Raw genomic sequence first — 25,201 nt, forward strand, 5'->3', positions numbered from 1 at the left:
CCTTTTGGCTGGAGCTCCTGGTGATACAGCAAGATGAGGGAACAGGAGATAAGAAACTGGAAGAAATGGAAGCATGTAAAGATTTTTTTTTTTTTCATACAAGGCAAAAAAGGATCATGTACTTTGGTTTTAACACATGCCTAGTGTTTTTCCTAACGAATCTTAAGGTTACTACCCAGGAGTGTGTATTTATCATGTCTTTTAGCCACGCTTTGAAATCCTGAAGATGTTGTGTTTGCTCCTGCAAATTCTTCTTTGGGTTACATGAGATGTTGGTCTGTCTAGCCTTATTTCCTTGTCTGTGTTTTTGAACGAAGCCAAAGGTACTTTAGAAGAAGGGGAAAAACAATCTGCAGTATGCAATTATGTGTGCCTTGTACCCTTGTTTTATACACTATTAACTCATGGCTGGCTCATTTCTTGACAGGTGATGCTTACATTTTTGTGTGTGCAGGACAGTTGTTACCATTGTAATATTCAGTGGTTTAATTATCCATTGACCATAAAAATACTAAGAAATCATTTTTAATCCCATGAAATTTCCAGTCTTTATGATATTTTGTGCCTCAGTTTTTCAAATGCAATTTTTTTCTATTGGACAAGTGTTTCCTGTATGTAAAGTAGATAAGTGTTTATCAGGAGAATCCGATCTTTGGGAGAGTAAACAAACCAAAAAACCCTGCAAAGATAAATCTTTAGGCTATTTAAATCATACCTTATTCAAACCTGCTAAGCCCAGTTGCAGAAGTCTGCCTTCTGTAGCTTAGCAATATACAGTAATTCTGCAAGATGCTGCAGATATTGTTTGCATCAATAACCCTTTAACTTAATTCCTGATGCTATTTCATCTTCAAATTAAATCTAATACAATACTGATTTAGTACATTCCCATTTCAGTTTGTAGGCTTTCAATTGTGTCTTCCATAGCTCATAGTTAGTTGAAATTTGCACCCAAAATCTCCTATTTTGACCTTAGAAGTGTACATAATACCAGCTGTATAAATACATGCTGCATTAAGGGGTTATAAAGTGAAGGTTGTGCTCTGACTTCTGCTGGTAACCTCTGCATTTTCCAGATTCTCTGTTAATAATTTTCTGGGGTCTTTTTAAAGTTTTTTGTGCTCAAAATTTCCAGCCCCAGAAAGGAATTTAGGTTTTGATATTATTCTTGTGATAAATTGCAGAAGCATATGTTAAATTGCAAAGCCATGGGAATAAAGGACATTATTGTACACGTCCAGCAGCTTCACCTTCATTCTGTCCACCAAGCTATTTCTGTGCTTTTTGCTAGAGGATGTAAATGTATGCCAGTTTATAAAAGGACAAAAGTACTTCAGTCACATATCTTTCTACCTTCACTGTTGAGGTTCTCTCCAAGATTACCAAGACCAGAGGTTTTCATCACATTGTAGTCTAAATCAGTGTTACCTCACTGAAAATCCAAGAATGGATTAAGGATTTTGTTTGTAGTTTACTAGGCTGTGAAATACCCATCCTAAAATGTCGCTATGAAGGTATGATTGGAGTTGTTGCAGATTTTTCCAGGATTTTAGAAACCTGTTATTGCTGTGGGCTATTTCTCTTCTTTTTCTTTTTCAAAGTTCTGGACTGCTGACCTTGTGTGTCTAAGGCAGACAGTTTTCAAGGCTGTAAGGACAGGAAAACAGTATCAGTAAACTTTGTAGCATATATCAAATGTGTGGCAGTAGGTCTTATTAGCAGTGGTTTGAAAGAACCTGCATAAATCACCTGAGGCTTTGCCATCCATGTGTCATGTGGTGGGTCCATGCTGGTTTTGATGCCTGATAACCTATAAAGTGAGTGGGCTGGTGCAGGACTTTGCCTCAGTCCTTTGGGAACGTCCTTCAAAACACCTGAGGCCCTTTAACTCAATGTCCACAGGTTTCTAAGTATTGTTTTTGAGATCACAAGGTGCATAATTATTCCAATTATTTTTATTTTTATTTTACAAAGTTGTGTTAGGGTTTGGTTTTTTTGGGTGGGGTTTTTTTATTTTTTGGGGTGGTTTTTTTTTTTTTTTGTAAGCACTAAACTATCCTATTAAGGCCTGTGGACAAAGGTAGAAATCTTTGGGGTTTTTTACTTTTTACAAGTCATCTGGTATAAAGGGATAGTATGTTTCAAAAACATCTGCTGTCAGATGTGAGATGGCGATGCATCTGTGTGGTGGTTAGAGGGAGTTTGATCATTCAGTTGTGCCATACCACCATGACTCTGTGCTCTGGATGCCTTTCCTCTAGAGATCAGCCTGAGGAAATCACTCATTTCACTCAGCCCAAGGACCCAAACAGGGACTCTTATCCCAGAAATGAAAGCATGTTTAAAGGGATCCTGTCCCTTGAAACAGACCATCTTTAACCTAGGTAATTCAAAGATAAAATTAATATTGCTGCCAATCTTCTTCCATGAATCTTGAGTCTCTTTTCCTATTTTTGGGAGGTGTAGTTATGCATAGTCCACAGATACATTTGGCATGGAAAGGGTTATATTCTAAAATCATTAATCTTACATAGGTTGTCATATGATGGACATTAATGTTAGTGGAGAGATGGAGGACAGATTTCAGTTTCTTGAGCAAGCAAGGCCAAATTTCTCCTCTGATGTTGAGTTTTAGTAGCTAAGGGCAAAATTTGGATCTGGGATTTCATTTTCCTCTACAGTTTGAACAGAGAGTTCATTAATGATAATGGAAGTTCTGTCTGAAGTTGGTGTTCAAAGCAGGCTTGAGTTTCTAAATGACCGTTTCAATATTAACAGAAGAAAATCACTTTGTGGCAGGATTGAAGTCATGGGGGGAGAGAAAAATCATGAGGCGGGAAAAAAGTTAAGAAAGAGAGAAGAAAGCCTAGAGAATCCTAGGTAGAAAAATCTGCTGCTCATTTTTCAATCCAGTCTGTCATAAAATAAACTTATATCTTTACTTACATCAATTTTATCTATAGAAACCACAGAACAGTATTCTAATATGCATGCCATAAGCTTCCATTGAATAGTGCCTCTAGCAATACATTGCATTCCATTTGATCAATACCTACATAACATTTTGAAGTAAATATTTTACCTAGAATTATACAGTCTTGTTAATATTCATGGTTATGCATAATTATGAAGTTGCCATTTCAAACATTGGGCCATGGGAAAATGGTATGTTATAATAACCACCAAAAGAAGGGGTGAAGAAAAGTGCCTTTGTTGTTCAAGTAGGAGATGATGATTTCCATAGTGCTGGGAAACACTATATTTTGTGTCTTTGCTTGGTTTTAATGAATTTTCATTGCTACTGTGAACCGATGTCATGTAAACTGATAACACAGAATTGATTTTTAACAAAACATCTTCCTGGTCCTAATCTGAGATAATATTCACATGCAGCATGCAAGGCCTTCCTCACTGTATTTGACAAGTTACAAACTTTGTTCCTAATATGAATTCACATTTTTTAACAGTTTGACTCAGACTGCTTTTAACATTTGCTTTTCTGCAAAGAGACAGGAAAAATATTGCTTAGTTTTCAAACATTTTTAAGGTTTCAAATTTTTCTAAATGCTTGATTAAGGTTCTTTATTTTTTCTCCAAGGTTGTTGATACTTAATTTTGCCTAATTTATCACGTATTTATGTGTGTAACATCCCTACACTGGAAGATTAAACAGTATTTTGGATTACAAAGTAAGAAATTAATCAATTGCCATACTTAGCATTTTTAGAGTGACTGTAGATGCTTAAAAGAATACCCTGGTGAACAAACCTGAAGAAGTTAGGTGGGAGTTTGAATATCCGTGATGTACAGTTTTCTTTCATGAACCTGATCTGCTACTTCCTGCTTACGGTAGGAAAAGATGAATTTATGTTTATAAACCTGCAACTATTCCTCTCTGATATTCATATCACAGTAGCAGCCAGGTCTGTCAGTGGTATTGACACAATAGATTGCTTTCTACCCTATGGTAAAAAATATGTTCTCTGTCCAGCACTCAGGGCTTTCTACTATCATATGCTGTGAATAAAATGCAGCTTTCTAAAGCCTCACAGAACCAACATGTTCTTAAAACAGTTCTCACCTTTGGAATTTTCTGTAGAAGAACTCTGTTGAGATACAATAAGTCAGACAGGGCTGGTGAGGAACCGTGTGCACTGAAGAGAGGTAGAGCAGCATTGCCCACAGGGCATCTTGTGATGGGAAGCTGGCATTCTTTACCAAATAATCTGCTCTGATGGCCTTGCTTTGGGTCCACTAGGTAGACAATTCATACATGTGCAGTGTGAATTGCATTCAGTGCATTCACACACTGTCCAGGTTTAAGTCCCCTCCTCCTCACTCTACCCCATGCAGTAGTTCCAAAATAGAACTGTTTTGTGGAGAATTATGTAGCTGACATATAATTCCTCACCACGTGTCTACAAGGCTCCTGTCATCTAGCTCCTAATTCTGTAGCAAGCATCATTTAACATTGCTAAATATTTTTCATTGCTAAAATCCAATTTGTGGATACCCACTATTTTAAACATCTACCTCACTAATTGCAAAATCTATAGGAAAGTCCTTACAACATCAAAGACTCACTTGATCCTCAGAGCTATTATAAATTGACAACTGTCTCTGTTACAGGCAAATAAGGCACTTAATGCACTCTTTCTGGCTGTGATGCTATTTTTCCTGTGGGTTTTGAAAATGACCTTCCTGTAAGCATCAAGGACTGTAACTTTTCAGATAAAGAAACTCGTTCTTGTTTTAAGTCTATGCCAGGTTCATTCCCCTATAGCCCACAGTTTTCAAAAGCAGAAGAAAAAGTAATCCAGAATTAAAAAAATAAAAAGCCCTCTGTTTCCAGAACGAAGTTACCCTGTCAGCTTGCCTTGGGCCTTAGGTGGAGAAGTGGAGATTAAAGAGTCAGTATTCCTTTTCATGTTTCATCTGCCAGTTTTGTGAATGTAGAAAGAGTACTTGTGGCTGCAGCTAAGTATCTGACTGTAGTATTAAGTACAGCAATTTCATCCTCATGCAGTAAATTAAAAATATTCTTATAAGTTTACCGTGAGAGGAGTTCAGTATCAATACCATCCAGTCATTGATAAAGGTATTTCAAGGAGAAGGGTGAATAGCACAGCAGATGTAACCTCAATATTTTCACCAATTATAAAGAGCCTCTTTGTGAAGCTGTGTGAATATGTAAGATGATCTCATCATTTCCTATTTACTCAATACTTACCTGAATACGCAATATAGTGTAGCTTTTAAATGCATATGCACATGAGTAAAATGTCCTTTTGTAAGAGACTTTGCTAAAAGACTGCTTTTGATACACAATTTCTTCATCTCCTCTTCAAACTGAATTAAGCTACTTCCTTCTTTTAAAACACAACTCACTATTTAGAAGCTTTGGCTTTGATTTCCCAGAACAGCCTTACAGGAAGAAACTATGTTCCTTTTCTATTTGTAACCATATTTTTGAAGACAAACTTGTACTGATTTATTTTAATTTTCTAACAGAAATAGGTTCCTGCAAAGAACACTGACTGTTTCTTCTTTTTCCCCCTCCTTCACTCCACCACTACAAGAATATTGCTGTGCACAAAGCTACCAAGGAAAACTGAAATCCCTCTGTTGGGAACTGTGTACACAGCAATATATTCATACTTAGAGAAATAAGTGAGGGTTTTTTTTATTTCTTAGCATGACATACTGTGCACTTCTTGCATGCCAACCACTGAATTCAAATTGAGGAACTAGGTAACATTTCAGCAAATTTTAATCAGGTTTACCATCCACCATTTTAGGGAATATATCTGTGCAGCTGACATAAAGGTCACCAATTTTAACACATTAACCCTCAGTTAGTGCCTTTGATTAAAGGGTTTGTGTATATGTGTGTTTGTGTGTGTGTGTGTGTATATATATATATCTATATATATCTATATATATATATCTATATATATCTATATATATATATATCTATATATATATATATATAATTATATAACCCGATCATGCTTAATCCCATCACATGAGCCATCCCACCAATCGGTCACAAGTCTCACCTTGTCTGCCATACTGGGTACTCCATGTATAGCATAAATAGAAATATAAAATGATTTGCACTGCTCAGTGAGTGAGGGACTTGCCTGAAAACAAAACATCCTGAAAATTCAGGATGTAATCTACATGGCAGTAAATTTACATTCAGTTTATGCTAAAGTGAAATGCATGGTCTGTTGCTAGTTAGAAAACATATCTTCACAATCAGAGCTTAGTGAGTCTTTGCTTTCATTTCTTCTCAAAATCAGGAACTTTATTAATGGACTCTCTGTACCTGCAAACTGAAGATCTTTAAAATGAAACTGGGCTTTATTCAGTAAAACTAGTTAACAATAAACTGGATAAATTTTCCTCCCTATTGCCTCCTTCTAATTGGTTTGGGGTTTTTTTGCCTCAAAATTCTCATCTGATTTCTAAGTTGCAGGTTGGCAATGCCAGCAGTTAAAAAATACTGTAAATTAGAAGACAATTCAAATTTTTTTCATTATCATTTTCTTTCATCACATTTAGAAATGTCTTTTCAAGGTATACTGGGAATTTTCAGAACTGAGTTGGGGGTGCCTAGTGCACTCTCACAGGAGGTAACAACCAGATTTAGCAGCACAGTGCAGCTTGCCTGCCAAAAAATCTCTTTATAGAGAGAATTTTTATATTGAATCATGGGACTTCCTTTAGAGCATGGGCCACAAATCTCTTATATGAAATGTGCTTTAGACAGACGCGGCAAGGAAAATTCTGTGTATCTGGTAATATATCTAAGCTGGCCAAAAATAGAGTGGGAATTTGCAGGTAGATGAACTTCACGGAAAGTTCATTTTTAATACAGTATTTCAGACATTCTTTGGATGTATTCTTTGTACTTGGGAGCCTGAACTCTGAGTGTGGATGGTTTGTATATAGCTCTGATGCACAGAATTCTCATTCTTGAGAAAGCAGGCATCTTTTCCTCTTTTCCACAGCTTTGAAATGAATGCTCTGTGTCCATGACACAGACTTTTCCAGTGGTGCAACAGCCAATGTAAAAATTACTGGAGGATGAAGGAATTGTCTAGGATGACCAAAAAAGCTGGAGAATCTGGGACCTTGTGACAATCACTATGCATAACTGCAGTGTGCCCTTCAGCCACTGGCTAGTGACTCACCTGGTACTTTGATTTTCAAATGTGTATGTGGACAGTTGTCCTTTGGCATCTGTGTAGCACGGTAAACTCCTTAGATAAAAACTGTTCCAAGAAAGACACCAGTGTATTTAGTAGGTACAAGTGCAGATAGATTTTACTAGTTCCTGCACTCAGCTGTGGGCATTCGTGTTTCCAGAAGAAAGATGGTATCACTCCACACTTGTGTGCACATCAGTTTTACACTCAGCTGTAAGCAGAGTATTTTGAATGTCCTGTTTTACTGAAATGGAAATGCTTACCATAATCAAAACTTACAGCAATGATTTTCTTCCCTTTTTCTTCATAACTGATAAAGTTGGGCTAATTTATGTGAGATTGTTTTCTAAAGTGGCTTACAACATTGGTTTGACAGAAATGCTGGGTAGTCAGTTGTTCAAGTTTTATCTTTATTCTGCTGTATAATGAGGTTTTGAAGACAATGAATTATCATAGTAGAATATTTAGAGCTTGAAATACAAAAGTCAAAATTTAGGGAAATATTGATGTCTGCTAGGAACAAACTTAGTTCACTAGAGGCTGCTGAAAAACAACAAGACCCAGATACAAATATTTGTTTATATTAGAGCTGAACATAACTTGCACTTCACATTCACTTTACATGGCACTATTTTGCATGCATGTTTTTCTCTAGTAGTTGAAAAATTGCAGTGGGGATTGGGGGATACCTCCAAGGTAAGGAAACATCACTGTTTGTATGGCTGCCTTGTAAACATCTTTTTCTATAGATATCTGCTGTACACAGATTTAGATATAGATACATTCACATGTATAATTGGGGGTATAGACACTTGGTTAACTTGAAAGCTCCAAAGTGTCATCTGTCACATTTATGGTAGGAACTTTAACTGCCTTAAATATTTAGCCTTTTCCAAAGTGACTTTTTTCTTTTCTCTCTACAAAAAAAAAAAGAAAAAAAAAAAAAAAACAAAAAAAAGAAAAAATAAAAGGAAAAGGAAAAGGAAAAAAAGGAAAAAAAAAAAGAAAATGTACTTCATGAAACTATTGTATATGAAGCACTTATTAGCCGTAATTAAATGGACAATATGAATTTACTACGTCTTTAGGACTCTGGCTTGTTCTGGTTTAGAGCAAGATGATTAATGCAAATACATATTACTTGAGATAACCATTTAGCAGCTAATTTAGCCAAATTTATTACAGCAGTTAGAGGTTTTTCATTTTAGCAGACGGAGACAAGGACATGACAAAAGCAGGCGGTGACTGTGAAGGCACACTGCCCTCTAGTGCACGAAACTTTGTGGGAATACTGAGGAATGCAGGGAGGAAAAGGGATCCAGCAACAGCCCTGCCTAGATTTTGTGTAGTTTACGGGTTTTATGAAACCGTTCTGCTACCTTCCACTGAAAGCTTTGCCTTTCATTCCCTTCTCCTGACATGGAAGAATCAGATACAAAACAAATCCGTTTCAAACTTGGCAATATTTTGGCTGAAGTATTACTTTAAACATCTGCATTTTTAAGCCGTCACTGTGAGCATCTAACAGCGCCGTTTCACATTACTGATTGCTTTTACTTCTTTCTGTTTCCTAGCATATTTCAAGCATCTGAGAGAGCTGTCACTCTTTGGCTCTAACCAAGCCATTCTGTGCCTCCCCTAGGCCTCTTTCTCAGCCTGCTGGTGGATTTACTTTGCTCTGGTAGAAAGTAAATTCTCCAAAGACTTTCCCCCCACTGACCAGTGGAGATTTGGTTCATCTGAGAACTGTAAATTCTGTTTGACAAGATCAAAGAAACAGATGTATAAGTTCAGTGGTTGATATTGCCTGCAATGAGGAGAAATGATCAAAGCAGCAGGGGTAGAGTATCTTCCCAAACCTTTCAAATATCCAGAATCTCAAAGAGGTCTACCTAGGAGCTATGAATAAATCACATATAAATTTGCCTCTTTTTTCCCTTTTCTTTTTTTACAGTTTGACATTGAGTGCATTGGAAATGTCCACACAGCAATAAGTATTCTGAGAACCATAGAGATTTGTAGGTTTTTTTTGCTTTTCTTCTTCCACTGGAGTTTCCAAAAGTAGATTAAAATAGTACTTTAAAACTTGTAAAATGCTAGTTATACTGAACTTCAGATCCTGTTTATCATCTCACTGGCATTAAATCCAAAAGAAGCCAAGCATCTTCTGCTTATACTTGTGTCACGTTGTACAATGAAGGTCATTTTACCACAATTCTAACATGTACTCTATCTTGCTTGTGTTTTGTTTGTGTTTTCCTGTCAGTGCTGAATAAGGGTCAGTGTGTAACAAAGTATTACCGCTGGATGCAGAAGAACGGAGGTTATATCTGGATACAATCTAGTGCAACCATAGCTGTCAACGCCAAGAACGCAAGTGAGAAGAATATAATTTGGGTCAATTACCTCCTTAGGTAGGTCTCCCAGTCACTTCTCTCGCTTCATCTGCTGTCTCTGTTGCTTGTCTCTGTCAGTGAGAGGTCTAGGGAAAAAACAACAGCCTACTAGAGAAAGTTAAGAAGAACTTTTCATATAGTCCTCGTCAAAAGCAGTGCCATTTTGTTATAGTTATTGAGGCATCTGTCGTATCTCTGTGCATGAGAATATTCTTGAATTATTATGCTCCCTCGGTCTTGAAATAAACCCTCCACTATTTTATTGCATGCCCTGAAATCTACTCAATCCAAGCTCAAAGATAAAAATTATCCACACCAACTTTCAGTAGCTGTGTTATAAAATCTGGTGTGAAGTGTTTGGCGCTGTTTTATTTGGATATTAAAATGCAGGGAAACAATCTGCTGGTATGGCAAAAAATGTTATCTCTGAAAGGGATTTGCCAGTTCACTCCAGAGAGAGGAACTTTCTCAGGACAAAAAAGGCTCAAACTACTTTGTTGTTCCTGTAAGCATCAGATAATATTCACACTGAAAAATGCAACATAGGATTTAAAAATAAAAGTACTATAAACTACTATTTCAAGCTATTAGAACTATTTTAAATAGAAATAGTAGTAATGGCTTGAATGAAAGGCTGTTCCCTGAGAAATTCTTTTACCAAAGTATTTTTAAAGGACTGGTTTCGGAGCTCAAGGGAAAACCAACAGTCACTGAGAGACAGTGAATTATAAACCTGACCTTTCTCATCTGAAAATACCTTTCAACACATTCTGTTTTGTGAAAATATTCAATAAGATTGGGAGATTTTCTGTTTCATTCCAAAGCAGAACAAACAAACAAATAAAATTTGAAACCTTGAGATTGTCATGAAATGCAATTGTCATTTTCTGGCCTGTTCTCCTTTTAAGTTGCTTGTCATGGTTTGTTACATTCCCTTTGATGCCATGAGAGTTCAAAGTGATGTCTAGGGGTTAGATTGTGACTTATTATGCCAAGTCCAGCAAGCCCTGAAGAGACTGTGCCTGCCTAAACTTGCATGTTGAAATGCTTTTGATTCCCCTTTTGGGGAAGAGAAGGAAGCAACCCCTGGCAGGAGAGCATTGAAAGGGTACTGAGGGAAACCTTGCACGGCAGTGGAGTTTTCACTGGGAATTGCAATTTTTTGGCCTGATATGATTGAGCACAGACTTTTCTGAATATATCCTTATCCTGATACTTTTTTGTCTGTTCTTCGCAAGTGTGAGGCAGAATGCAGCATTTCAGGAGGTCAGCTTAAGGCTGACAATTCTGAACTGGAAGTACAGCTTCACTGCCCCAGTTCTTAACAGGGCTGCAAAATGCCCAGAAGTGTTCTCATATTTCCAGCTCTAGCTGTAAAAGTCATACATAAGAATTATGAACAGCTGCTTCTGTCCCCTTTTCTGCTTTCCAGACAATAGGTGAACCTTGTCCACAAACATGCCACAATACAATTTTTCTCTGCAAGCAGAATATACCTAACCAAAAAAAAAAAAAAAAAGGCAAAAGCGAAAAAAAAAAAGCAGTGTGGTCTTCCCCAGGTCCCCTCCCAGAACCTGATTTTTCTAGTGTATTCCATACACCAGTCTGTTAGAGAAATATTAGCATCTTCACTGAATTTGTATTTTTAATTTAGATTTCTCCTTGTACTGGAATTCACAAAAGATCCAAAAGTCCAAATAATATTTTAATAACAGATTAAGGCATAATTAGGTCTACTCTTAGCAGAAGTACTGGTCTGTATACATTTCCATGCATTAGAAAGTATGATTCAGCTGTCTATAAAAGGATAGACTAATTATAGTGACAGGGAGGATTAATGCTGCTCTTGTTCTAGCAACTTGTTATTCAAAGTGTGAAAGCCCTCAAACATCTTTTGCTTGGAGGGGGCAAATTTGAGGACTGCCCTGGGATGCAACAGAATAAAGTCACTTTGTCAGGACAAAGCCATAAAGATGATTATCTTAACATGGCATTTCATGTGAGCTGTGTGAGCTCTGAGTTTTCACAGTACACTCTGAGAGGCTGAATATGAGCATACTGTCATTGTGATAGTGCATCAGGCACCCCCAGTGCTGCCTCACATTGTTCTGTGCAGGACTATGGATTTTCCATTTTACCAAAATTGAATTTGAACTGCATGGAAATGCTCACCCATTCAAAAATTATTAAAGACTTTGTTATCTTTAATATTCTCTACCACTTATGTTTAGCTATGTCTGTTCCTCTGCACTTGCATGCACCTAAGAAAGGAACACATTTTAAAAGGTACAAACCAAGCAAAAGCATGGTATTGTAGGGGTTTTCTTCCATCTCTCTGGCAGTGTAGCTTTTTTAGATTGCAGTCATGTTCCTTGCTAACAAGTCACAGGTGAGCACCACATGAGCAGATGAAGATATGATTATAATGGGTGTGTTGACAGTTCTTTATCCCTAACATATGCATCTTAACATGCACATGTGCATCTGTCACATAGTTAGAGAGGTTGGTTTTGGTTTCTTGCTGATGTGGATGTATGTGTGCAGTGTTTAAAAATATGTAACCTATTTTATCTAATTTTTGGCCAGATTCTTTGGAACACTGGTCACTTCTTTAGCCCTTGCTGAGCACCTTCTTAATAACTTCATGTATGACATGCTTGATTAAAATGTGGAAAACTGGAATGTTGAGAAAAACATTGAAAGGACTCTGGCACGGCTGATAGAGAACATTTCTACAGAGATAACTCTAATAGACATAGCCAGTGAGAGAAACAGATTGGAAGAGTTGAAACACTCTCTCTGTCCTCCCAGGCACAGTAATGGGATTGAAACGGAGATATTTTGTTGTTGGATGATTACACAGTGTAGCTTTACTGCTAGATATCACACAAGCCATGATGTCCCACTTCAGCAAGGATGCTTTTATAGCTCTAAAACTTCGCTAGAATCAAACAAGGTTTAGTACCTAGTCAATAAAAGTATTTGACTGCAGTATTAAAATAAACCTTCACAAAATTCCTGCTGTGAAGCTCTGAAGACAAAAATATGTGTTTCTGTGTTTATTCTGCTATTCTTCCTGTTCTTTGTTCCTGAACTTTGATATGAAAAAAAGGAAAAAAATCATGAAACTCCAAATCATCCTATTGTGTTTGTATTTGCTGTATCCTCTTCAGTAATCCAGAGTACAAGGACACTCCAATGGATATTGCACAACTTCCCCATCTGCCAGAGAAAACCTCAGAATCCTCAGAGACCTCTGACTCTGAATCAGACTCAAAGGACAACTCAGGTAACACACATGGTGTGCCTTTACACCCACAAGAGTCTCGTATCATGAAAGCCACACGGTCAGTTTTTCAGTTGCTTTTACTTCTGAAGTATTGTTCCATTAAAACAAAAAAAATCATATAAAATTAAATTGAAAAACACTAGCAAAATCTTTTAATCACCTTAGCATTTCCATTTCCTCAGAATTTCTCTTCACTTTCTTCATGCATTCTTGCCTACATAGCACCAAACTAAATATTTGATTTCCCAGCTGTGCTTAATGTATTGTGCTTCGTGCAGGGGACTTGGGATTGCAACTGTTGGATAAAATTCAAGCTCTTCTCTTTCCAAAGTAGGCAGGCATTCTACTGAGAGGTCTCTGCTGTGAATCTTTATTCAATCTCTTTTCCCTGTATAAATACATTTTTGAAGACTCTCACTAGGGGGCAGTAAAGATTGAAAAATTTGATAGTTTTCTTGGGTTAAAAGTTATATTTAATTAAAATGTGTGGGTTCAAGAACTTGTTTCTAAGCTCTTTAAGTCTGGGACTTCAGCTGTTTTTTAAAAGCTGAGTGTACGCCTCAAGTTCTATGTGTAAATTAGTCCTACAGATGGTCCAGTGCACAGATGGTTCACACATTCCCTGTTAGTTTTAACAGTGGCTACCTAGGCATAGGTGCAAATCATCTGGCCTTGAAAGAAGTGTGTTTTTCCTGTAGCCCAAGAAGTAAAGATTTTACTCAGCTGTTCTATGTAGGATGGATGGATGGATAGATAGATTATTTTTCTCTCATGTCTATAATAACTACCAAAAACACTCTAGAGAAAATGGATCACTGTGATATAAATCAAGAAAAAGGGAGAAGAGGATCAGGGTATGATATTATATTATATTATATTAAATTTATTATATGGCTGTTCTCTTTCATCTTTTGATTTTATATGTTCTCCTTTGACAGCTTGGTTAAAGTCAATGTTCAGGCTTACTGACCACTGTCATTGCGAATTTCTTCATCCATTCCCAGTGCTTCCTTTATGCTGTCTTGTTCCTAAATAGCCAAATAACACATATGTGGAGAAAACAGTTTGCATTTCCCACATGCACTGGAAGTTTCTCCAGGTGAGCACATGAGAAATACATGTACATTCATGATTTCTAAAGCTTATGCAGAGCAAGACAGCATTCCAAAGGTGCACAGATATTTACATCTCTGAAGGAGATATCTGGGAGTCTTGGAAGACAGATGACACAGGGGCTTGTTTACTACAAAGGAATTAAACAGAAATGCCAAAGGACCTGAATTTGGAACAGTATTTTAGATGAAACCAACAAGTTCAGTTCAAGCTGTGATATAATCTCAGGCAAATATTGTGTAGCTTTAGACTGCCTCACTCTAAGACCACTCTTCCCCAGCTAGAAACCACGGCCTTAAAAGAAGGCATCTTCAAATAAAGGAAGAAAAAATTGTAGGACAAATTCAGTCCTAGGTGGAACAAAAAGCTGGATGAGACTTGGGGGTTTACAGCTGCTACTTTTTTCCTATAGATTTTATTTTTCGAAAGGAAGGGTCTCTCTGCTGCTGCTCACACAAGCGAAAGTCCCACTGACTTGCAAAGTGCAGTGTCCTGAATGCTCAGGCAGCTTTCCTGTCAAACCCACCTTCAGCACTTCTGGGAAATAGTTTGGCATTGACATGGCTCCAGAAGTAACCAATATCTTTAGAGGCAAACCAATCCTACCCCTCTCCACCTAAAGCAAGGATATTGAAAAGAGTAGTACTTGGCTCTGATGAGTGAAAAACATCTTTTATTAGGCAACAAAAGATTTCTGGCTGGTCTGTAAAGGACGGGGTTTCCTGAAACCTTTTTTGACCCTTTCAAACATAGTGTGATAATGGAGCATATTCAGTCTCAAAGCTGCTTTGGCTCTCCGAGTCCAGTGGGCTACAGTGTTTATCTCACCCGTATTAGAATTATAATTAAATGAATTCAGGCAAGAAGAGTGACAGCTTCTCAGTGCTGTAGCTGTGCTATTTTCAATGGTCTTTAGATGGCTTGGATCAATCGAGAATTTCATTCATTGGCTGATTATTTTTTCTGTATTTTTTAACTTGTTTTCCTTCAGGAGAATATAAGAAGACAGTCTAGCAACATAGCAAAATTGTTCTAACCATAAACTGGTTTATTCGCTCATTTTAACTGGTTTATTCATTCATTCAGATTTATACACAAGTTGGTCCTCCTCTCTCACGGGAGGAAATCAGCAGTAATTCCACTGCAGCCAGAGACTCTATGCCACTTCAAAAGCAGCAATAGTCAGAAGAAAAAGAGATGAGAGTACTAGAATCTTCATTAGTGAATAGGGCTATATGTGGGTGCCTGCCCACTGCAGGAGAACATGGTTGTGGAAGAACAATCACCAGAACTTTATGGTGATAATGGGATTGTTCACTGACTCCTCTTTGGATGACACAGCTACACTGCTGTTGTGCTCACAGCTGTGAGCACATCATCATCATCATCATCATGTGAGCACAAGAATCGTCATGATTCTTGTCCAGTGAGCAGATGAAAAGGCCCCCTCAATCAAGGTGCAGCCATATAGCATAGGCTTCTAGTGCATTAACAGTCCTGAGGCAGAGACATTCATGGTGATCAAAACTCTCACAACACAATACTGGGGAAAAAAAAAACCACACAGCTTTACAGAAGAGAAGGTCTTTTGCCAAAAAAATGTTAAAGCAAATCCAATCTCATTGGTAGGTAGAAATCTGAATTGGATTATAATATTATGATCCTGTTGCTAATGCTCTGTTTCACTTTTATTTTGCTCCAGAGGACAATGAGAACTCAAAGTCAGATGAGAAAGGAAACCAGTCAGAAAACAGTGAAGACCCTGAATCCGACAGGAAAAAGTCAGGAAATCAGTCAGATAATGAAATGAACTGTAATGAGGATGGGAACAGCTCCAGCAACCAGGACAGCAGGGACAGTGATGACAGCTTTGAAAACTCAGACTTCGAGAATCAGAAGGCCCCTGAGGACAGTTTTGGCACTCTTGGCTCTATGCAGATCAAGGTGGAGCGCTATGTTGAGAGTGAGTCAGACTTGCGGTTGCAGAACTGTGAATCACTGACCTCTGACAGTGCCAAGGACTCAGACAGTGCAGGTGAAGTAAATGCCCAGTCTTCCAGCAAACATCAGAAGAGGAAGAAGAGGAGAAAAAAGCAAAAGGGAGGCAGCATGACCCGGAGAAGGCTGTCAAGTACCTCAAGTCCAAATGGACTTGACTCAGCTTTGGTGGACCAGCCCCAGCTGCTCTCGTCACCAAACAGTGCCTCAGTGCTCAAAATTAAAACAGAAATCTCAGAACCTATCAATTTTGATAATGATAGCAGTATTTGGAATTACCCACCCAACAGGGAAATCTCAAGGAATGAATCGCCCTACAGTATGACCAAGCCCCCCAGCTCCGAGCACTTCCCTTCCCCCCAAGCCAGCAGTAGTTTACATGTCTCCATTCCAGACTCTGTTCTCACCCCCCCAGGGACTGAAAATACTGCCAGCCGTAAAACTCAGTTCAGCACCTCATCCAACTCGGCCTTGGCTCCAGTGTCCTCTGACCCTTTGTCACCCCCACTTTCAGCATCTCCAAGGGACAAACATCCAGGAGGTCCCACAGCGTCCAACTCTTTGTTGTACACTGGGGATCTGGAAGCCCTTCAGAGGTTACAAGCAGGCAATGTGGTGCTTCCTTTGGTTCACAGGGTAACAGGAACCCTTGCTGCGACCAGCACTGCTGCTCAGAGGGTCTACACCACTGGCACTATTCGGTATGCTCCAGCTGAAGTTACTTTAGCCATGCAGGGCAACCTCCTCCCCAACACCCACGCTGTTAACTTTGTTGATGTTAACAGCCCCAGCTTTGGGCTGGATCCTAAAACGCCGATGGAAATGCTCTACCACCACGTTCACCGACTCAACATGTCGGGACCGTTTGGAAGTGCTGTGAGCGGGGCCAGTCTGACCCAAATGCCTGCAGGGAATGTGTTCACAACTGCCGAAGGACTTTTTTCCACTCTTCCATTTCCTGTGTACAGCAATGGCATTCACACTACACAGACTCTGGAACGGAAGGAGGATTGAAATATGACCACATACTGTGTTCAGTGTTATACTCTGAGGCATAGACTATGTTTTAATTTAGACCTTTAATTCTAGCACTTTGAATTTGAGCAGGTCAGCTTATTATCTCAATATGATGGTCCCCATTTCATTCCCTTTCTCTTTAACTTGACTTATTCTTTAATGTAAAGATATTTTTTTATTTTTGCCTTCAGAGAGTCGAAGTACCAGTTGCCTGCCATTTTGTCTTCTTCTAAGATGTGTGTTTTTTCCTTTGCATCTTTATTAAGATGCCTTTAATATGTGTATGCCTCTGCCATAGAATACTCAGTGTTGTGGTAAAGAGATTTTAAAGTGACAACCATTGGTTTTACTTCAAAATGATCTTGATATGATCAAGATTAAAAGAGACAAGCATAAACAATGTGCCCTGTTTGACTAAGTCAAATGAAAAGGGGGTTTTGTTCCTAATTCCTTTAAAATAGGGGATAGTATTTTAGAATTTTATGCAGAGTTTAATTCTCTTTTTATGGTTAAGATTTTCTTACTTGCACATAAAATAATTTGGGTTCTTAAAAAGTTAATTTCTGGCCTGTGACTAGAATGTTAAAAAGTTGGACTAAATGTTAATTACAGAAACTTTAACTTAATTTCTAAAACCATGGTGCTATCATTTATTAATCTGTAATGTCTTCATACAATATGCAGCTTGTGGGCTGGGTTTTTTGGAAAGAATGTGTTCCGTACTGGTTTATAGTGGGGTGCTGCAGTCTCCTTGGTTAGTTAAGACAAAGCCCTCATTAACATTTGCTGCAGGACTTAAAATTTGTTACCTCCAAACTAACAAGCATAGCCTCACATCAAATTTAAATGGGTCAGGAAGCCTTTTTCAAAAAGAGCTTAAAAACAAAAAACTCAATTTAATTGACGCGAGGAGCAGTTTCTTAGGTGCATATTGTTTTGCTTTATTTTTTTTCTCAGTGTAACTGAGGCTAATTTTGCAACATCAAATAACACTTCAGAGTAAAAAGAAAAAACAGAAGAACTATTTAACATGTTTTATTTTGTTTTTCATTTAATATTATAGAGGAAAGGTTGTAAATTTCTTTTTGTTCTTTGATTTGGGTATTTTTTGTTGTTTTCTTTTTCCTTATTTCTAGTGTTGAAACCAATATGTTTTAAAACTAAAGGATGGGTTAATAAGCTTGAAATAGATAACTACAACTGAAAACTGCACATTAAGTAAAAGAAAAGAAATCTCCTATTTTGTCTTTGTTGCCAGAAATCACAGTGTAGTGTCAAACACTCCAAATGACTGTCAAATATAAATTCTTCTTCCACTCCATCTTTGGCAGCTGTTTGTTAAGGCATCTAATAACAGATGTGAGAACTGTAATGTGTACAATGTGTAAGTGTCCTTGGCTGTCAGTCCCATTGCAGTTTCAATGTGTGTTACTATATGCAGTATATACTAAGCTAATGTAGTTGTTTTGTCCTTTGTCTTCTCTGTGCTTTATCTCTAGTCCGGAGTGGTAAAGTCCCATTCCTGCAGTCCTAGTGAACCAGTGATTCTTGGGGGTTAGTGGTTTTTGTGTGGTGGCCTTCCTCTGTAATGTCACCTTATGCTGCTTCCACTGTCTGTATACCTTTTAATTTCTGCTGTTGCTTTGCTGTTGTGTATTCTCAAACCTCTCTCTCCCCCTTCCTTTCTCCCCTCCTCCTCCACACGTTTCCCGTCTCTCTTTCTCTCGCTCTCTCGTTCTCTCTTCTTCACTCTCAGAGATAAAAGACTCTTAACTAGCTCAAGGTTAATGGAGCCATTTTTCCCACAGAGGAATTCTGGGTATGACTTACTCTTCCAGTGTACCCCACAATGCACTACAGAGTAATGCTCAGATATATTAAGCAAATTGACGCCATATAGCCTCAGTTGTTAACATTCCCAGAGTCCTTGTGCTCGAACTGTAAGCAGAGGGTGCATTTCTTTGCTTTTCTCCTAGGTAGGCTGGCAGAGCAATATGTAGAGCAATTACCAGTGAGATAGGAAATTCCAAAAAAGGTCAGCTGGCATTGTTTAAAAAGGAAACCGAGCTTAGAATTGTCATATATATTCACTTACGTGTGCAATGCTAATGCATTAACTCAACTGTCCGAATTTTTTGATTGCTCACTGCGTTGAGTCAATTTCTACGGTAGCTTTGAATTTGAGAAGTAGGTCCAAGCCACAGAGGAGTGATAGCAAAAAAGGAATTGGATGCTAGAAATTTAATTAATGAGCTTTTAAAGGTTCCATGGGAAGGATTTATGTAGGTCTGAAAAAGGCAAGAAAGCTGATTGGGAAATTCAAAGTTTAATTTTGGAAGCTCTGCTCTAGCTATGGAACAATCAAAGGACTGCACCTATCAGCTACAAAAAACAGCTAGACAGCTGTTGTTGTTTTGGGTTTTTTTTATAAATGTTTCTGTGTTGTGTCAAAATGATTTCTGGTGATTTAAACTAACAGATAATCACAGCTGCTGTCTAAATCCATAGTGTTTAAAATTACAAAATGAAAAAAAAACTTCATTACCTGTGAAGACTGTGTCTGTGTTTTTAACTATTTCTTGTACAAATATATGAAATCTTTTATGAGGAGACTGGTGCCAAGTAGCTGAATAATGGGGAAAGGGATTCTGTTCGTATAAATCTTAGCAGTGTTACCAACTCTACAATATAAAAAAATTAAAATGTTAAAAAGTGACAGCTATGGTACATTTATTTTGTGTTAAGCTAACCGAATCTAACTTCTTGAGTGCCTGGCTTATTTGAAACATTTTTTTCATTGATCATTGATAATGCTGCAAATCAGAAATGTACATACTTCATTTACAACAGGGTTCTTTTTATACTTTTGTAGATTCTCATACATGTCATACATGGTTGTCTTTATGTAACTTAATTTTTTTTCATCCCGCAGGTGCCATTTTCATAATAAACTTCTCTTGGATTTGTTACTATCTGGCATAATTTCTTTTACATATAACCATCCTGACTAATGAATGCTGGTAGTATTTGTTTGAGCAGGTATTTTTTAATCATTTTGTAAAAAAAAAAAAAAAAAAAAAAAAAAAAAAAAAAAAAGAAAGAAAGAAAAAAGAAAGAAAAAAGAAAAAGAAAAAAATAAAATAACCAAAATACAAGAAAAAAATAATCAAAAATGAAAGAGGAAAAAGCAAGATTTTATTAACACTTGTGAAATGAAGAAAGGAAGCTGTCAAGATGTAGGTTAAGAATGCTAATCCAAATACTACAACAAACTTGCCACCATTCTAAATTCTCAGCTACCCCAACTCATTGTCATATTGAGCATTTTTATGCACATTATCAAAGCTGAATAATGTACCTGCAACATTAACCACTATAGAAAGTGTGCATTTTTTTCCTTGATTAATGCACACTGGAAGAGGTCAGCTTTTGTACATTAATCATTTAAAATGCACTTTATATTTTCATTTTTGTAGTCTACAGTGTTACAGTGAAACTCTCCAGTCACATTATATCCTACCTAGGCTGCTGATTCTTTTAAATGTGTACCTTCTTTCCCCAGAGTGTCGACCTGTAAGTAGCTGATGTCATGCTGATAGACATTCTGCCTTACCAACTGAGGACAGAAACATTTGCTAGTGCAGAACTGACAAGGCAAAAAGCCTTGGTCCCACAAATGAAAGGGGGGAAAAAAGTCAAATACACTTTTGATTACACAGAAACCCACACACAGTGGCTGGCCTTAAAAAGGGAGCAACCTTGCATAAATTCTGGATAAAAAAAAGGCTGGGGTTGGGACAGGGGAGTGGAAGCCTTCTCACCCACTGCAGTTCTGCATTCATTGCCTTTCTTTAAAGTGCCTCTCCCACCTGTGACAGATATTTCCAAACTCCATATTTTATTTTGTTATGCAGAGTATGCAATCCCTAAGAATGCAAATTTGGCAATAGCCAAAATCTCTAAGCAGCTTTGAGTGCCTAATCTCCTCTCTTCTGTATGTCCACTTAGAAATTCATGCTGCTGGGCTAGTCATTCTGGGTCAAATTCTGCTTGCCTTATAAATGCTGAATAAAACTGTCTATTCACAGTTTGCAGCACAACCTCTTACCGTGAAACATACACTCAGCTGAAGTAAGAGCATGTGAATCTGTCTTTCTGGGCTGATTAAAAAAAAAAAAAGTGTGTACAATTAGAGCTTAGTGAGCCAGCCCAGTACCTTAATAGATTGAAGTCTGGCTCTTTCAGCTTCCAAGCAGTTCAGGATGCCCACTTCCCAGGCTCCAGGCATTGAGTTTGATAGAACTCCAAGTTGCAGGGGGTAGGGAGAAGCAGAGGTTAGCAGTGCTGCTTTGAGCTCTGCTTGCATGTTCCAGTTGGCAATGCATCTTGTTTATGAGGTAGCTAAGGGTGCCAGTGCCAACCGAGAGGAAAACAGAATTTAAATGCAGATTGAAAGAATGACCAGAATAAAGCTTAATGGAAGAATAACATGCTTGTTCCAAATAAGTGTTAAGCAGTATGACTAAAGCCACTAATTCCATGAAGGGGCTGGTGAGGGGCATTTCTGAGCAATTATAAGGGGTTTTTATATCTCATCCATACTGCCTACACATGCATCAGAGCATGGAGTTGATGGTCAAACTTAATAGACTGCTCTACGATTTGCAGTTGAATGAGGAAGTTTGTGTATTAAAGAAAATTATGGAAAGGCCCTTTCATGGAGGGGTTTTCATAGTGATGCTGTTGCACTCATCTATCTCTGTTATCTGCAGCAACTTTAATAAACAAAATCAACTGCTTGAAAGTGTTAAGCCCTTTGAAAAGGGTTCTTTGGGGTAGGCCTAGCTGCTATCTTTGTAATATTTGAGGAAAAACTCTGCCATGCAGGAAGTTGGGAAAACTTTCTCAAGTCATCTCATCAAAGAACATTTCCCAAAACAACTGATGTCAGTAACTGCCATCTCTAGAAAATTTGTTTCTGACCCACTTGTTTTGCAAAGTGGAGTATGCAGATACTTAAAAGCTAGCTGAAGGATTGCAAGAGGAAAAGGGCTCTTTCCAAGCCTCGTGACTCTGAGAAGTTACAGTGAAAGAAAAATATTTCAGGAGTACTTAAATAATCAGCTCTGACAGCTTGCACTGGTGCTTTTGCACAGTGGTTGTGTCACTGGAGTCACTGCGATGCCCCTGACAGCACATTTATTGTTATGATTCTAGGAAATGCATTAGTTTAAATGTGTCAGTGCTCTCAGAGTTATTTGCATAGTATTTTCCCTTCTTACCATTGTAATTTCTTTATTTTCATTTTAGGGCAGGGGGAGGAGGGTGGAAAGACTGGATATGCATTGTCAACTAATTTAATGAACTGTCATCTATCCAGTGAGTTTACTGAAGAGCCTACAGAAATGTTAACAAATGGGATGTCACCAGAGCCACAGATGCTCAGGTAAGATCAAACCCTTTATAAAACATGCACATGCATGCACACAGGGTGGTACCTATGTATATATGCATAATAAAGGTCCTTTCTTCCTCTCTCACCTATTCTTTCATCTTTTCGTAAGTGAGAATTGGAAGCTATTTTCATAAAACCTATCAAATCACAACCACATTTTTTCAGCAAATCATAGAATCATAGAGTGGTTTTGGTTGGAAGAAACCTTAAGGATCATTTAATTCCAACCCCCTCCAGCTGCCCCCCAATGGGCAGGGATGCCACCCACTAGGTCAGGTTGCTTAAGGCCCCATCCAAGCCAGCCTTGAGCACTTCAAGGGATGGTGATGCCTGGGTTGTCCACAACTTCTTTGAGCAACCTGTTCCAGTGATTCACCACTCTCTGAGTAAAGGATTTCTTCCTAGCATCTAATCTAAACCTGCCCTCTTTCTTTTTAAAACCATTGTCCTTTGTCCTGTCACTATTTGTCTGTATAAAAAAGTCCTTCTTCCTCCTTTTTTATAAACCCCCTTATGGTACTGGAAGGCTGCTAGGAGGTCTCCCTGAAGCTTTCTCTTCTCCATCTTAAACCCTAACTCTCTCAGCCTGTCCTCATAGAAAAGGTGCTCCAAACTTCTGATCATCTTCATAGCCCTAACAGGACCAAATAGGATCTTTTCAAAAGCAATATGACAGGAGATAAGCCAAGGATTCAGAGTTCTTCTTTTAATTGACTTGAATCAGGTTGTTCAGAAGTTTTGTTCAGAATCCTAAAGTCAGCAAGAGAGAGTGGAAGAAGTGCTTTTATTTCCATAATCACCATGAGATGGGTCTTTCAGCAAAACAAAAACTCAGGGTAGTTCAGACTATTTTTATATAATATATTTCACGTTTCTAGAACTATCATACTCTAGAAGTAAATACAGAATGCTTAGTGACTCAGGTCTGAAGCCAAACAGACAAAGTCAATAACTGTGTTTGATTACATTTGTAGGAAGTCTTGAGTTTTTTCCCAACTTGTAGGAGCTGTGTAGACTTGATGCAATGTGGAAAATAAGGGATTTTTTTGTAGACACCAACAGTACAATGGGTGCTGACTTAAAGCTTGGGCAAAAAGATCATCAGGACCCAATAAAGGCTCATGGGATGTCAGTGGGAGAAGGTTTGTATGCTTTGCAGACAGGAGACTGTATTGCCCATTGCTTTGTCTCAACTTACCTCTCACTGACTCTAGAGACATTGAAATATTGAGATTACCTTTCCCCTTACAAGTTTTTCTGAGCAGGAGGACTCCTTGTTTTTCTTGTTTGTAATAAAAGGGAACATAATATTTTCTGGCAAAAGGAAAGGAATCAGGTTTTCCTCTTGCTTTAAAAGCATTCACAGATTTATAGCGGAAATGACAGGAACAGGATGTATTAACCATATGACCCCAGCAGAATGAGTCTACGCTCTTGATTGATTTAAAAGTTTATCTCTGTCCTTTGAACAGCCACAAAGGGTCAAGTCTCGGTCTTGCTCAAATCAATGAGAGCTTGACTAATGACTTTAATGGCTTCAAGACCAAAGTTTTGAGCCAATACTCATAATCAAATAACAAAACACAGCCTACAGCATGAACCACTGACCAATGAGTCAGGCTAATTGTTATCCTGCATCATTTCCGTTCTAATCCTGTACCACATCAGTTACACTCTAAGAGAGAAGCTCTTTTTTGTTTAATTAAAAAGCCTTTCCCAGTTTTCTCAAGCTGCACGGTCTGATCCATCCAGAGATTCCTACCTTTAAAACACGTATAGGTAGGCCTGCAGAGAGTACCTTCTCACCCATGATCTGTGGGAGTGCACCTGGCAGGCCTGGGTCTTTTATAGAAAAGCAATGGTGGAAACTCTGCTGGACATCAAAACGTGTATTTTCTTGAGCTGACAGCAATACTAAGTAATGGCACATCAGTGTCACCAGCACAGCTTTTCCAGGCCCTCTTTTAATACCATCCAAGAGACAGGAAAGTTTACACTGTAAGGAGGTGAGTATTGACTGAAACCAGTTTCCAATTTCTTTTCAGTACTGTGAATTTCTGAGGTCTCTCAGCGTCCTCTGTTCACTTTCCTGTACTTAATTTATTTCTTCTTCCTAGTCGTCTGCTTTATTATAGCATGTAAGGTAGCATCTTGCAGGGTAGTGACAAAAAAATTATTTCATCTCAGGAAATCCAGTCTCCTTAGATCATAGAAAATGGAAAGAGTCAGTATTCTCCAAAGATTGTTTTGAGCTCAAAACACAATGATTCATCCTCGTAGCAAGGACCAAGGGATCTCGGACTTTTCAGGATAAGATCCATTTCTGAGAACATGCCTCCCATTTATTGCTCATTGGCACCTCAGAAAAGCTATAAGTTTTGTCCTTTCTCCTATTTAAAAGGAAAGGTCCTTGCTGCTCTGTATACTTTTGTCTTGCTACAAGACCTGCAGCTTATGTGCATGACTTGGGCCCCTTCAGTTCCTAGAAAATTTTCTTCACTAAATATTATCTGAAATTTTGGGTTGCATGTTGGCACAATCATTTGCTTCTCATGAGACTATAGCCTGTCTTCGTGTGTTCTTTTTGGCAGCAGTTTTCTTCTTTTTTTCCACCACCTTTGTTTTTGGCTTTGCCCATCCTTATTATCTCTAGAATGTCTTCAAACACACACCCCTGGGTCCATAGCACTTCCCCAGCATGATCTATAACCATTACTGC

General features: G+C 38.1%; 1 protein-coding gene across 1 annotated transcript in view; it reads left to right on the forward strand.

The window, feature by feature from the left end:
* Positions 1-18,033, forward strand: part of NPAS3 (neuronal PAS domain protein 3) — a 589,216-nt gene extending 571,183 nt beyond the window's left edge. The window contains exons 9-11 of the mRNA XM_041395897.1: positions 9,481-9,628; positions 12,784-12,899; positions 15,715-18,033. Of these exons, the coding sequence (XP_041251831.1) occupies positions 9,481-9,628; positions 12,784-12,899; positions 15,715-17,024 (1,574 nt within the window). The 3' untranslated portion in view covers positions 17,025-18,033. The remainder of the gene's footprint in view (positions 1-9,480; positions 9,629-12,783; positions 12,900-15,714) is intronic.
* The last annotated feature ends 7,168 nt before the right edge of the window (positions 18,034-25,201 follow it).

The sequence above is a fragment of the Onychostruthus taczanowskii genome, unplaced genomic scaffold (genome assembly GCF_017590055.1).
Source record: "Onychostruthus taczanowskii isolate IOZ18803 unplaced genomic scaffold, ASM1759005v1 scaffold1, whole genome shotgun sequence".
Taxonomy (NCBI): Eukaryota; Metazoa; Chordata; class Aves; order Passeriformes; family Passeridae; genus Onychostruthus; species Onychostruthus taczanowskii.